This window comes from Ambystoma mexicanum, chromosome 3p (genome assembly GCF_040938575.1).
Source record: "Ambystoma mexicanum isolate Mex_15411 chromosome 3p, UKY_AmexF1_1, whole genome shotgun sequence".
Lineage (NCBI taxonomy): Eukaryota > Metazoa > Chordata > Amphibia > Caudata > Ambystomatidae > Ambystoma > Ambystoma mexicanum.
In genome coordinates this window covers 1,057,941,986-1,057,957,516 of record NC_090925.1, presented here as the reverse complement: position 1 = coordinate 1,057,957,516, position 15,531 = coordinate 1,057,941,986, and the positions used below count along the sequence as shown (strand labels likewise).

Genomic DNA, 15,531 nt, shown 5'->3' with positions numbered 1-15,531 from the left:
CATACAATATTGTGGTTGAGTTGTTGTAGTATGGGAGTATGGGAGATGCTTATTGTTTGTGAATGTGGCTGGTTAGAGCACTGATGGTGGCTCAGAAGCAAAGTTTAAATGTGTGGAAAACAAGGAAAACATCTCAGTTGGCTGGTTGGATAAATGAGTTAGTTGTATTATCTGCATTTGAGAAAGTGTTACACAAAGAAAAAGACTGCGCTGATATGTATGAGGAATTGTGGTCATCCTTTAATGATCTTTATGGGTGATTTCTTAATTTGCCTGCTACTAAGCTCTGGTCTGGGTGTATGATTGTGCATAATTAGTTTATGTGTGTGTGTGTGTACTTAGTTTTTTTGTCTTCTTTCTCTCTTTTTTGTTTCTCTTTGATTAATTTCTGTAGCTCAAATTGTATTATTGGTCTTATTATCTTATAGATCTTATAGCACTTTCACAATGTTCAATAGTGCTGTTTATCTTAATTGCATGGAATCTGCATTGTAAATCTTCTTCTTTGTATTGGTTTTTGTGATGTTGATGAAACACTGTATAAATAAATAATAAAAAAGAAAAAATGTAAAGTTAATGGCTGAAAAGTTTCTCATTATACTCAGATTATGGTTGGAGTCACTGATAGATGTTTTAGCTCACGAAGCTCCGAAGGACCAGCCAAGGTTGAGAGCATGACTGGAGTGGGGGTGTGGGGAACGAGCCAAATTAAAAGGGATACAAATAGAAAGAGACAGGAAAGTGAGGGAACTACACAAATACAGTTCGACATACCAAGGGAGATTACTAGAAATGGGCCGGGGAGGCATAGCAAGTCCCTGGCGTGAGAGCAATTTTGGCACCCTGTAGGGCTGAGCCCTGGCCAGCTTAAAGCCTAGCTTGGTGAGTACTTGCTCTTCCTTTTTCCATTTGAATCACTGGCTTCAATGATCTGGCAAAGACTGTGATGGGGAAACGTCTAGCTGCTCCTTCTTTTGTCTGGTGTAAAAGGCTAATTTGGACGATGCGGGCTTCGCTGCCTGGCGGACCGCCCTTTCTTTGCTAGAGATTTCATTAGCGAGCAGACATTTACAGGAATGTGTTTCTCTGCAATAACAGGAGCCTCCAATGAATTGCCTCGAATTTGCAATCATAAGTTGCTGGATGTTGCGGCTGCTATATCGGGCCCCATAGAAAAGAGAGGTGTCAAACGCCATTTTTTACAGTTGTGGCATCAAAAGGAAAAGAAATACTCTCTGAACCTCTGACGTTTTCTTTATGCAGCAGAAAAGCAGTGATGCTATGAAATACAAAACGCAGTGGGCACCATTAAGTGCAGTGAGACACAGGCAGAGCCCACTCATCCAGGGGCTCCAGCTGTGCCCATTAACATGGATATCTCTGGGTGGCGAGACTCATAGGGCCAGGGGCGTTGCTAGGGGGGGCTAAGGGGGCTATAGCCCCTGATCTTTTGGTTGTAGCCCCGGATAGAATCTCAGGAGCTACAGCCAAAAGACTAGCTAGCCCCCAATCCCAACAGTTCTGACATCAGCTTAGCCCCGGGTCTTTTCCAGACCTAGCAACTCCCCTGCATAGGGCGCTTCATTGCATGTTGGTGTTGGGGTTCTACACTTCAAAAGAAACGAGGGAGCCCGACCTCTACCCAGATCGAAACGGTGCATTTTATAGCACATGTTTCAGAAAGAACTGTGAAAAGGCACAGCAATCTACAGGCAGCACAGATCATATGACATCTCAGGAACAGTTACTCTTCCTGCTGCGCTACCTTTGCTTCTTGCTGGTTTGCATTGGTCACTCAAAATTCAAAGAACTCAGGCTGCGGATCCTGATACTGCTCAGAATCACTGCATAATATGAAGTTCAAGTACATGGCTTTAAAGCCAATAATATTTTAACTTCAAAAACATTGACACTGTACACAGATCCCTTAGGATGTAGGAATAGAAACTGAAAATGTTTAAACACCTCTACGGGGCAAAGTGAGGTCCCTAAACCGCTGAGAAAGAGCTTAGGGGGAGCAATGTCCCCTTTTCCACCATGTACATGGCGCTATGACTATATTTGTAAAATGGGCACATGTTTTTGTGGGGTCATCGGCTTGATGATCAGTACCAAAATGTCATCATTGAAAAAGTCTTTTCCCCCATAACATTATTTATTTTAAGATACCCAGTGCTGGAAATGCCAAAAATGTAACCACCAATGGGGAGAGTGGGGGGTGGTAAAGAGAGGTGGGCGCTATGGGGGCGATGCTAAAGGAGAGTGGAGCCATGGCATACAAGTGATATGGTAATAAAAAGTGTAAAAACAAACTACAGGGATAAAATAACACAAATTTTTATAGAGGTGGGTTGAAACGTGCACAAATTACAAAATACATCTGGCAACCTAAAAATCATAAAAGAACAATTTTGAGTTGAAATAGCATTATATGATGTAAGCTTCATTTTCTCCATTCTGAAGGGAAGTCTAAAAATACCAGCATGCAATGTAATATAAAAATAAAGAATTGTGTTTCTTGGTTTTACTACTGTACAAGCAAGAATGAAAGAAACATAAAATGCATAATACAGTCACATGCTTGTAGTCATTGTTTTATGTTGCATAGAGCTTTATGCACACTCTCATTTCTAATCACCCAACATGACCATCTGTTTAGTGACATGCCAGAGACCATATCTACTTCCAGTTACCTTTACTAAGCCAATTACTGTTGTGGCTGAATCTATCTAAAGTTAAGCACACTTGAATTTGCTCACAGGCAGAACAAACAAAGACAAACTAGAGCAGAGCATCTCCGAGCACAGGGCACAGCTGATCTCTGCAGGTGCACCGTTGTATGGTGACTCAGGCATGGGCTTTTGATTCCCCACAGCTGTTATCTGGACAAACACACTCTGCTGGATTCAGAATCCAGAGAAATGCAGTCCATTTCCTGCAATGATGATCTTCACCCTTTAGAGTGTATCTTACCTGGTACGCACACAGTTGCCCACTCTTTAGACATATAATTTAGATTGAATAAAGGTCTTTACAATAGTGCATGTGCGGTTGAAGTTAAGATTTCCACAATGTATTTAAGACTGGAGCTGGAGGCTGCGTGTGGATGGTAGAGTCAAGTCCTGTATCAGGGTTCTGCAACCTACAGCTCCCCAGATGTTTTGGTATTAAAATGGTGGCAAAAATGTCGCCTTTACAAAAAATCACGGCAAAAATGCTGTGGTTTGACCCGGTAAAGGTGTACCCCATTATACCATTTAAGGGGAGCGGGGGTTGAGGGAGTTGCGGGGGGGTGTCCCTCGTTCCCCTTAAATGGTATATTGAGTCTAGGGGTTGCGGGGGTGTCCCCCACATCCTTTACATGTATTACATGTATTGCGGTAGCAAAACCACAGCTGTTTTGGACTTCAGCTCCCATGATCCCTCATTTTTCACTATGCTGGCTGGGGCTGATGGGAATTTTAGTCCAAGAAACCTGGAGAGCCAAAGGTTGCAGCGCTCTGCCCTATAGCCTCTGTTCTAGGGTTGCTGCCTTTTTAGAAAAATATTTTAAGGGCATTTGATGTCATTTTTCAAAAGCAGTATGTGAGCGGCAGAGCATAGCAAAGGGTCCCAAACTAACCTAGTGAGGCTCTGCCCCTAGAAAAGTTTTGCGATCATGGTTTGAAATAGCAGGTTTTACAGAAGACTTTCTAAGAATAATTGGGTAAAATCTGTACAATTTACAAATGAAGGCAAAGGAGAACACACTAAATGTTGCAGTAGATGCAAGGTCACCAACAGTGCACGAGAGCACTTTCATGATCCCTGTGTCCACAATATACAGCAGCATTGCCACTGTAAATCACTTTCATTAAGATATTCCAATAGATGTTATATGATTGTGTACCATGCCAAGGCAAGAAACAAATGATAACTTGGCCAGTCACCTCCACCTTCATGTTCTTTTCCTCCTCCTTACCCCTCAGACTCACCCTTGCCCCTTCCCACTAACACACTGTGCTCAGGCCTAATTTCAGGAATTACACCTGTAAGATAATAACGTAGAATGTAAACGGGCTGAACAGGAAAAAGGTCCTGATGTTTTTTTTTTTTTTTAAGTATAAGAATGACATTTCTATGCTGTAGAAAACTCCTCTGTCCCAAGTAAGCAAACTTTGCCGTGAATGGGTTAGGAACCAAATTTCAGAGGGTCACCTCATGAAGTAGATGTATTCACATGTTCCTATGAAAAGAATACTCAGTTAAGCCAGTGTTTATTATGAAACACAGAGAGAGGCCCAACGTTTTTGCCACGCTTGAGCTAAATGGCTATCTCTAAACATGGTGTTTGTGCAGCCAGTGTAAGGGTTCAAGAAACACTAAAGAAATTATCATCTCCCTGCAATTTAAAAATGTCCTTATCATTATCAGAAATGACTTCAGAATAAGAGTACTGTATAAATATTCCATAACATACCAAATTGTCAAAACAGGAGTTTAGCCGGTGGCCTAAGTGACGACCACAGTAATAGAAACAGGAAGTCATTCTTCAATGATTTGCTTGGATTCTCAGATACATAGAGACGATCCAATCCCACAAACAAGAATACACGTACTTCTCAGCCCCATATAGAGGGGGGACATGAGGACAGCAATTAGCTGAGTGGGGAATATATTCTACCCACAGTCCTTGCCCCGGTATACATTCAAGTGGAACTGGGCTTGCAGGAACAAAGAAGCCCACCTTGGTGGCTGAACCCGCGTATCCAGCAAGATAAAGAAATACTGGCAGAATTAGAACTTAAATATGATTCTCTTGGAAACAGGTTCTAGAGGTTCATTCACAAACAAAGGTGTTCTCTGAAACTCCCTGGTCCGTAAAGAAAATGAAAATGAGAAAAACTGGAATTTAGCCCAATCTGGGAACCGGCTGGCGTTAGCTGGCCCCCATCAAGGCCCACACTTAAGGCCCCTGTCTGAGCCGGTCTGTAGCTGGATGGAGCACCTAGCCCTGTAATTGCTATTTGGGCATCACCCCTAAAGGTTTCCTAAGGACTTCCACTTTCCCTGGTAAGCAGCTATGAAGTGCTTGCTCCATCCAACTTCCCTGACACTATCCCTCACTGCTGCTCTCTCAATGCCCTGCTCAAAATATACTACTCACAATTCGATCTTGATGTGCTTTCCAACTGTGCATTCCTCCATTTTGTAATGATTTTAGTGCTTACTGGCAAATTCGAACTTTCTGTGCTTTCCAACTGTGCATTCCTCCATTTTGTACTGATTTTAGTGCTTACTGGGTGGGGTGTGTTTTACATCCATGCACCTTACGACATTGTTGGCCTCTGGTATATTCGGATTTTAGGTCTTGCTCCACATCCTTACAACCTCTTGCCTGTCTTAACTTCTCCTTCTCGTCATCCAGTCTGTCCTCTCCCCCTCACTTGCCCTCCTCCCCCTCTCTCCTTCATTTATGTCATAGCACTTGTACTCTTTGAAAGATCATCAGGCCTAGCATGTTTCGGTTTCGTTGCATGTTCTGTGTTGCTGCCCCCCCCGGTCACGCATTAGCCCGCTCATCCTGAATGACTTGAGGCCTGTAAGAAGGTTTCTAGGCTTGCATCCTCAAGTTTGTGCTGCTTACCTATGCTTTTGGCAAACTGAAATCAAGGTGTGCTTTAAATCTTGCATCCCTTGCCTACCATTTGCCTGCCTGAACTTCTCTATTTGTCATCCTGTCTGTCCCTTCCCCCTCAATTCCACCCTCCCCTTATCTCCTTCATTTAAGTCACAGCACTTGCCTTCATTCCTAGTACGACAGTTTTGTTCTATTTTTTTTCTGTTAAACAGTCTCTTGTTCTGTGCCATCTTAACGCTTCAGCACTTGCTCATTCTGAATGACTCAAGGCCCAATAAGAATGTTTTTACTGCATTTACCCCTTGCTACCTCACCATGACTTGAAGCGTTTTGAAACACTGTTTTTGTGTATAGGCGCTATACAAATGACAAAATAAATAAAATAAATAGCCAATGTCTGACTGTGCTGGAGGGAATGGGTAAACAGGAAGGAAACAAAGTGCTTCTGCAAGGAGAGCTAAACACAAACTAATTAAAATCCCTTTTTTAAAGTGTTCCATGACTTGTTCATGATTTGGCTATATACCGGCAAGGCAGCTTTATATTGATCAAATTGCTAGTCCATAAACTGACAAAATACCTTTTCAAAGACAAACGCAAGGTATTAGAGACTCTGCAAAAATTATCCAGAACAGAAACACAGATAGAAACAGGGTGTTTCAAGAACACTGCCCAGAACTGCTCAGGGAAGAACCAACTTCGATGGCTATACTCAGTAAGTTTTGACAAAAGCACCACCTTAAATAAGGCTAAGGATGTGAAGAGAGGACATCTAAGCGGTGAGTTTCGGTTACAGGAAGTGAAGGAATTTATAAAGAGCCTGAAGGCTAGGAAAGCACAAGGACCGGATGGTTTCACTTCCTGCTTCTACAAGGATGCAGTGAACATTCTGTCTCTTCATTTGATGGACATGCACAATGATTCCCTAGATATCCATCTATCTTGCCACAATGAAAGATCGCAAAGCAGTGGTGTTCACAACCCGGGGAAAGACACTCTCAATTACAGACCCACCACCTTGATAAACCTGGGGGCAAACATTCTGACAAGTCTGCCGGTCAAGTGGCACAGAGAGTAGAGCGCTCGCTTTGACATCCGTGCAGAGCCTGCTAACGCAGGTTTGAATCCTGGCGGGGCCAAACTCAGCCTTTCATCCTTCCGAGGTCAATAAATGAGCACCACACACTGTGGGTAATAATAAGCAGCGCTCAGATACCTGAGGGTTTGTAGCGCTATATAAATGCCAAATTATTATTATTATTATTAATAGGGGCAGACAGGCGTGCAGAGGTAAATCCACCCCAACCAAGTGGTGTTTGTGAAAGGACGAAATGCAGCACACACATCCGACAGATTATTAACGGTATGCATCATTCTTGAAAACCTGCGGCGCACAATCTAGTGGTGAGTTGAGACACAGAGAAAGTGTTTGCCAATGTCGACTGAAAATACCAATTCATAACTTTGAAACATTAGGAATTGGGTGAGAAAGTTGGTGATTCAATGCACCATTTTTTACAAAGATGCCTACTTGGGGGTGTATGCCAACATCTCCCTGTCAGATAGAATAGAGCTGAAAAGGGTTAGGAAACAAGGAAGCCTGTTGTTCCCTGCTCTGTTCACTAATTCTATAGAACCATTAGAAAAGATAATCAGAGCTGCCATCTCAATCCATGGGGTCAACATTGGGGAAGGAATAAGTACGCTGATTTTGTAGTGCAACACGCTGCTCACCTTATCGGAACCGTGTAAAAATCTAGAAATGTTACTCGATGTGGAGGGCAAGTTTGGCTCCTTCACTGAAATCAAGATAAACTGGTCAAAGTCAAGTAGTTTGCCCATCTCTGTGAAGATAACTGAACAGGAAGAGGGCAGGTTCCCACTGAAATAGAAGAAGAGAGAGGCAAAGTACACGTGTACCCTGATGCCTTGGAAAGAATCAAGTATTCTCCTCTCTCACAATGTCGATCACCTGATGGGGCTGAACATTGATGGATGGCTGAAGTTAAACCTGAGTGTTGGGGCTGAAGTTAACACAGTGAAGAGGAATATCCTCCCATGGATACTATATGTATTTGGACCACTAAGCATACAACGTAAGTCTTTGGCATATCTGGATTCAGTTTTCCAAAATTCAAAGAATACCATCAGGCATGCACAATCTCGCACCTTGCTCACTGGCTCTAGAAACACTTGTGTACAGGTGCGTTATAAATTATGTATATCATATCAAGAGGGAATTGGCAAATTAACCTACCTGGGCCTATCATACCAATACGCGACCTTCTAGAGAAGCATTGTCAGATCCGATGATCTGTAGAAGGACATAGTATCACCAGGTGTCTGTAAAATTTGGCCAATACCTTCCTCATCGACTCTTTCTAGTGCCTTCCTAAGATTGAATATCTGTCAGCGCATTGGGCCAATTAGGATCAGAAATGAATAACTGTGATACATCATTTCACAGAGAACAAACAGATGATATCCTTTAGAGGGTTCCATGTGTAACTATCCTCGCATAAATATCGCCATACAAAAATGTCGCCATATTTTTGCGGCCATATTAAGGCATGGAACCTGCGGGGGACACCCCTGCAACCCCTGCATTATTTTTAAAGGAGCGGGGACACCCCTGCAAACCCTGCTCCCAAAAACCCCAAAAATTATCCCCCCCAAAAATATTGCCTATGGCTGTTCCAGACGACCATATATACGGCAATATTTTTTAAATTAAAACATGATCTGCCAGCAGAAGAATAGAGGCATTTGCACTTCAAATCGGACCTGCACTCTCATATTCTGAAATGGATGGTTACGCACCCAGTGACAAAGGTTTGACATGATATGCTATGGCATTTATAACGCGCCTATAAAAAAGTGTTTCAAGGCGCGACGAGGCAAGGGAGGGGGACAAAGGGAAGACAGAGACAACGATCTTACTAGGCCAAGTGACATTGAGACATTTCTGTATCCTCAATATCCAAGACCAACTCACAGCTTAAAACCTCTATACTGGACAAGACTAAATCAGACTGGAAAAAGTAAATGGAATGAACATCTACCTGATGAACACGTACTGAGCATTTTAGGAATAATAAAAAACGCAGGTCTCAGTAAGAATAGGATCTACGCTCAGCCGGGCATAGTTATAAGAGTACACAGGACGGCAGTTAAACTCCACAAACATGGGCTGTCGTCGAACAGCCTATCCTGGCACCGTAAAGACAACAAGCAGAGCTTTTACTCGAAGGTTAGGGGATGTATTCAAGAGTGGTTGTAATGATTGAGTGAATACATATCTGAGGATCCTGGAAAGAGGGCTAGCCTGTCAAATGGGACGATTTTGTTCAATGACACGACCACAGCAGATTTGCAGATGACAGGGTCTGGATAACAAGGGAGACTATGGTCAGTAAGAAAATCATCTCACGACAATGAAAACATCTCCTTATCAGCTATCTTTAACAAACTGGGTAATAGAAATTAGTCTGCTCGCCTCATAGGAGAGGGTAGTGCGAAGACTGAGAAGACAAGAAAAATGGATTGATGTAATTTGGAGTAAATTGTTGCGGAATTTTACAGATGGGGATACCCTGTGATAAACAGGGATATACTAAGTTAAACCCGGTTAGAGCGGATAAACTCTCGAATCTTGGAAGTGTTCATATTATTGAGCCTACACTGGTTGCCCATCCCACTGCCCCTCTTTATACCGCTTATTTCCTGCTACCTCATGCCCATACTGTGGTTGAGTTACCTTTTGCACTAAACATGGTGTTGCTCTTCAATTTAATCTTGCTCAAAACATGTTGGATTCATGTAATGATTGTTATTATTTGAATTAGCAATAAAATAAAATAATTCTTAAAAAAGTCTCCTCGGACATACAGCAGGACTGGTCGCCCAATGCAGGAATTCATTGATCACATAAGAAGATTGTCAGCGTCACAGAGTGGCGTAAATGGGATGGGTCCTTTATAGATCCTATGTAACATAACAGAACTGTGTATAGTTTCAGGAGGATAGCTCATGGGCAACACGCTTGCTTTGAAAGCAAGACACGCAGAGCAACAAAGGTTCGATCCCTGGGTCCGTTCTTAGAAACCTCTGGATATTAAGCGCGTTAGAAATAACCAACTATAATTATACAGGCTTAGATTCTTCACCATTTCCCTACAGGGCTATTGCCTTTAGCTGTGCGCCATCTTGGTTGCCAGTCTCTAGATTGCCCCCAATGATCTATGTGTTTTCATCTCTCGTCTTTTTGTTGTTTACGATCATTGTATTTTTTATTGCTTTTTTTTTAAAGGGGGGGGAATCCTATACACTCCTCAATGTTTCTCCCTTTTTTCAACCTCTACCAATTATCCTACTTGTTTTTTTTAAATCTGCTTTGAGTTGAGCTGCAATAAAAATATTCTGATGAAAAGACATACCTAAGAGTTGGAAATGATGTAGACATGACTGCCATCGCCGATATGGCTTTATCCCCACTAGAGCAGTATGAGCCAGTGAAATCCTGTTAACAACACAGAGGCCTCTGCTGTGTACAGAGAGTTTCAATGTTCTGCCATAGGCAATCATGCCAACCTCAACTAGCCTTGATTTTGTGTTATGCTTGAATGCCGGCTCAAGGGTACCGTATCCAATGTTTGAACCCAATGCTTACCTTGTAGACAAATCCATCCGGGCAGCTGTGGTCGTAGGTGAAGGCTTTGTATACCACGAGGAACACGATGCAGGCGAGGAAGGCCAGAGCAAGGCTGATGAGGATCGTGACCTGAAAGAAGAACAATGGCAATTAAAAAACAGCCTCCAAGAACCAACGTCGATCTCAAAGAATTGTCTGCCTCAGCCACTTCTGCAGTGTGCTTAGGACAAGCAACCATCCTAATTAAATGAGCAATAGTTCTCAGACCTTTCTGCCTGGCTATCGACATCTCTGTTCGAGAGGCCCCGCATTGCAAGGCCCTACTTCGATCTTCAGTCCAATTACAAGGCAAAAAGCACATCAAGCCCTCCAAGGGTTTCATGTTCTCAACGCTCCTCTCATCTGACCAGACAAACAAAAAGGCCATCTCCTGCCTGTCATCTTATTCCTTTCCCGGGGCTGACGAGAGATCAGATGTGACCTTTCTCGCCTACTCTGCTGTGCTAACTTGCATGGCTGTGTGCACACATAGGGCCTGATTCGCAGAGCGTGTTCCAATGGGATTGCACCATTATAAAACGCTTCTGTGAATTATGTGTTAGAGACCTCCAACCCAAACAACTTCAAAGGTATGGCAAGGTGACAAAACACATCCACAGTGATGTGATGTAGCAGATAGGCAGCCTTCATTTCCACCTGCAAGCGCCCGCACCTGTAGACCTTTGCAAAGATTTTCAGCCCTGGAATCTGAAAATAGTTTAAAACATTCTTTCTTTAAAGGTCCATCCAGAAATGTTAACTGTTGAGAAACAGTTACATTGATAAATAAATAAATAAATGCACAGAGGGGATTTAGGTTCCCACTTTCACAAATCAAATGAGCCCATGAGAAAGCTCCAAATAATCTCACAATCTAAAAGTGGTGTCACATTAAATTGGCTTATATCCAAGAAGTAGAATTTCTGAAAAGGCACATTTTGCAAAATTACATATCCCTAAAATTACCTGAAGAACAATGCGGCTATAATATTTACAATATGTTTGCCGATTGTTTGCTCAGCAAATTTCAGGGAGGTATGCTGCATTAACTTTGTTGTTTTCTTTTAATCCCTAGAAAACCTATTTTCAGAATAGGACGTGAGGGACTATACAATGGAAACATTAAAGCATCAAACAGACGTCAAAATAAGTGGGAGCCTGTCACGTAAGGAGAGTTCGCTTATTTTGCTCGACAGAAAAATAATACAGCTGCTAGACAAGGGCTAAGCAACTTTTGATAGCTTTAAAATGAAAATGTAACTTATTTAGAGCTGTTCTCTTTTTTTCTGGGGCGTTTGGGGGCAAATCCTGATGATTTGTGTTCTACTGGTGTTTAAAGTTACAGAAAGTTTCATCCCTTAAAAGAATTCTGGGACTGTTTTGTTACCCACTTCATAAATATTTCAAGCAATTCCAACCTGTAATTACTTGCACTTAAATAACATGAGGTATTTAAACCACGCCCCCAGGTTTTTCCATTACCATCATTCCTGGGATGAGGTTCCGAATAACTTTTTTGGGATTTTTTACCTACTTCTTTGAAGATAAATAAATCATTCCAACATTTTTAAAACTTGTGAAAAAGTTACAGAAATGTTATAAATAGGTTAACATTACATTATTATCCAGCAAAGCAGGGGGACATACTCTAACAATCGTTTCGATACAAAGTCTATTTCGAGCTACATCTAATGAATCCAGACCTTTTCGAATAATTCTTAGCCTAGCAAACCCTCTATGATAAAATCATGACAGAAAGAGACAATATGCAATGAGGAAAACATCTCTATTTCCTTTGAATCCATTTTAGCTTTCTGGTGAAATGCCACGGCTCTCATGTTCTACCTGACTCCATCCTTCACGTTCTGAAATCCCCAAAACCAGGCATCCCACAAACAGATCAGCTACCTTCCCGGAGACAAGTCCCGGTGTTTGCAAACATCATCAACAACTCTTTGAGAGTGATTCGCAGAGGGTTTTTCAATGGGATTGCACCATTATAAAATGCTTCTGTAAATCAGGCCCTCTCAGATCTCTGTCACATGTCATGAAAGTCGCAACATCGGACCCGTACTAAAAAATGCGGCATCTCTCTACCCTATGTACAAAGACTGGCATCAGATAGCTAACCTCCCCTTCTTGACGTGATGCAAGTCAATTGTGCTTCATCCCAGACACCAGGACTAGACACGCTGCCCCTAGCACCAATACCACCTCTCCCTGTGAATCCTCATGGCCTGTTTAGCAAGTCGGATACTGTCGACACAGGTGGCCCAGCGAAGAACGCAGACTGGCTTAACCTGACCGCCAGTGATGGAATCTTCTGACTCTTAGAGGTCCCACAGTTATTTCAAGATGGGGGCAAAAATAAATGACCACTAACATATTAAAATAAAACATTGCAAGAGTCAAGCCTGGCGGTCCGGAATTAAGGGTGCCGGTAGTAACATACCGGCACCCTTTTGGGACCGCCACACTATGAGTATGTTTGCAGGGGCCAATGCTCCCAGTAGGTCTGACTTGTTGGGAGCACCGGCCCCTGCAGACATGTTTTTGACAGAACACACGGCACTGTTAGCATTGGTGCTGGTGCTTCCCTGTTCCCATTCCTGTGGAATGCTATTGGACTCCACGGGATTGGGGGTTACACTTTCCACCGACTGACATCCCGGGCTGCCAGGACTCGTAATGTCACGGTAGCACCAGGATATCAGGTGGCGGAAACGGTGTTACGTGTTCAGCATAAACCCGCCGGTAGCATAGGACAAGCGCTGTCTACTTTACTGCCTCGTCCTCAATTATCATGTGTGGAACAACAAGAATGTGGCACCTGTAAAAACAAAGTGTACAGGGTCACACTTGTGTTGCAAAACCAAATCAATTAGATAGGAGCATGCATCTATTTGCAATTCATATATGCATAGTCTATTACACTCATATATCAGTGAGTATATCACTGTGTGTTTTTAAGGAAGACTGTCCTGAAGAAAGCGGTTTTAGCAACCATACACCACTGCAAACGGTAGACACCAACAACTGTAATAGGGATAGGATGTTTGTACCCAATGATACCATTTTGTTCTGATCTCTTTTCGGACCAACAAAAGCCATCAAGGTCTGAGGTAGAGATTAGATACTTTTTTGTCTTCGCAAATATACCACGTGACTGTTGTAGTAAACAGCAGATTCTTTTAGCATTTTTTAGAGACTTTAGAGAGATGTTCATACTGCCTATGGGTTATTAGAATTTTATTATACCACAAATAGCTGAACTATGTTAGAATCGTTTTTTCTCCCTTTTTAAAGTATGACTGCTAGGGAGTGATTGATGCGGAGAAGAGAAGATTGCTAGAAGGGTATCCTTTCAAGTATTGAGCAAAGAAAATACTTATTTCTTGCTTTCTTATTCTGTCCACTGTTAGATAAGCGGCACACCAGCGCAGCCTAGTATTAGCATCACATTAGCTAGACAATCACGCTATCCTTTTGTCTCTTTCAGTGTACCGTCTTCTAGATTATCTCTTCTTCACCATCAGGATGAGTGTGAAACATGTTACAATGCATTACTGTACATATGTGTTAGCCTCCCTCTGTGTTAACAATTGACTGTCAGGGTAAACCCTGTTCATTTGGTTATTAGGCACCCCTTCTGACGTTTGACTGTCACAGTTCTGCCTGGCCCCAAAATAGCAGAGGGCCCACATATTATCTCAGGCTACAAAGGGTGAGGGGTCACTGCCTCAAGCAGCCTGAGTAAGAAGGGGCCAAAGGTTGGCAGGCTATGCTCAGCATTGGGGGCATCTGAAGAGGGGAGGGGAGCAGCTACAGCATACAAATCAACATAGCCTGAATCCCTGATATTGGTGGGACAATTAGCCTCTGCAGCACTTATTAAAGGGTTACATGGACAAGCCAATGATGAAGGGATTATGCACAGGGTTCAATAGTGGCAAGATTCAGTGGGAGAGGGAAGGTGTCAGTGAGAGAACAGGTGTGGGGAGAAATCAGGGACAGGTTAGAGAAGGAGGAGGAGGAAAGAGGAGAAGCAAGGGGAAGACTGAATCAGGAAAATATTACAGAGATAGAAAGAGGAGAAATAAGGGACAGGTTAGAGAATGAGGAGGAGGAAAGAGACGTGCATGGGAAGGGCTGAAGCAGAATGAGGGACAGGCACAAGAGGGGAAGATTTAAGTAACCTCAAGAATGCAATAGGGGAGGAGGAAGGTAGAGAGAGGAGCCAGGGAAAGGCTACACAAAGAGAAGGGACAGAGACAAAAGGGAGGGAGAGAGAAAAACAGATCAGAGGAACACGAGAGGGGGAAGGCAGCACTCACTGCGATCAAGGAGAGCGGAGAAGAGGAAGGTCCAGAGAATGATGGAGGAGGTGAGATGAGAAAACAAAGGAGCAGGAGAGAGAGGGCAAAAAAGGGCTGCCAAGAGATAACCAGCTGGGGATACGAGTCCCTGAAAGCAGGGTGACCTGAACCCCCAACTTCTGCCCTGTGACAGGCCCCTATGCCACCAAATCACCACTGAGTAATGCTAGCATGTACATTGACACAGGACGGATATAAAATCTGCCCACAAGTACAAGCCTAGGATGCGAATCGGACCGTATCCTAAAAGGAGTTTGCCACCTTCTACGGATGGAGCCTTTAAAAACGTGTGCTGGGGCCTTCTGAAGGCTCATGTAAGTGTGAGTGATTGTGTAAGCACACCTCCACTGTAATATAGCTATAAACCTTGGTTTTATTAATATTAGGACACTTGACTCCTGATACAAGGCCCTATGCAGAGTGAAATACACTATTGTGCATCCCGTACTCTTTTACTCTTATGTTTAGCTACTCCATTTTGCCTTCTAGTTTCCTTCCAAAAGGCTTTCTCCGAACCTTATTTGGTATATTTAAAAAAATGTTTTGAACAAAATAACGTAGTATCTGCGTTTCTGCGCATGCAGTTGGCTGTGTGACAGAAATCAGAACACAAGGACATAAGGGCAAGGAACCAAGAACAACTGGGCAGACACAGCGAGCACGAGGATGGGACAGTTCCAGCAAGCCCCTACTAAGACATTCCCAGTATGCTTGATATTCCCAAAGACAGTTTGACATTCCCAATAAGCTCCTATAAATTGCCAGTACATTTTCAGTTTAGCAGCACACCCCCTATATAACATTCCCCGCAAGCTCCAAATTTGATGTGTTCTTTCAGCTTGACA

General features: G+C 42.9%; 1 protein-coding gene across 2 annotated transcripts in view; it reads right to left on the bottom strand.

Moving 5' to 3' along the window:
* NSG2 (neuronal vesicle trafficking associated 2) overlaps positions 1-15,531 on the bottom strand; it is a 241,542-nt gene that overhangs the window by 22,527 nt on the left and 203,484 nt on the right. For both annotated transcript variants that reach the window (XM_069652423.1, XM_069652422.1), the window contains exon 4: positions 10,290-10,400. In XM_069652423.1, the coding sequence (XP_069508524.1) occupies positions 10,290-10,400 (111 nt within the window). The remainder of the gene's footprint in view (positions 1-10,289; positions 10,401-15,531) is intronic.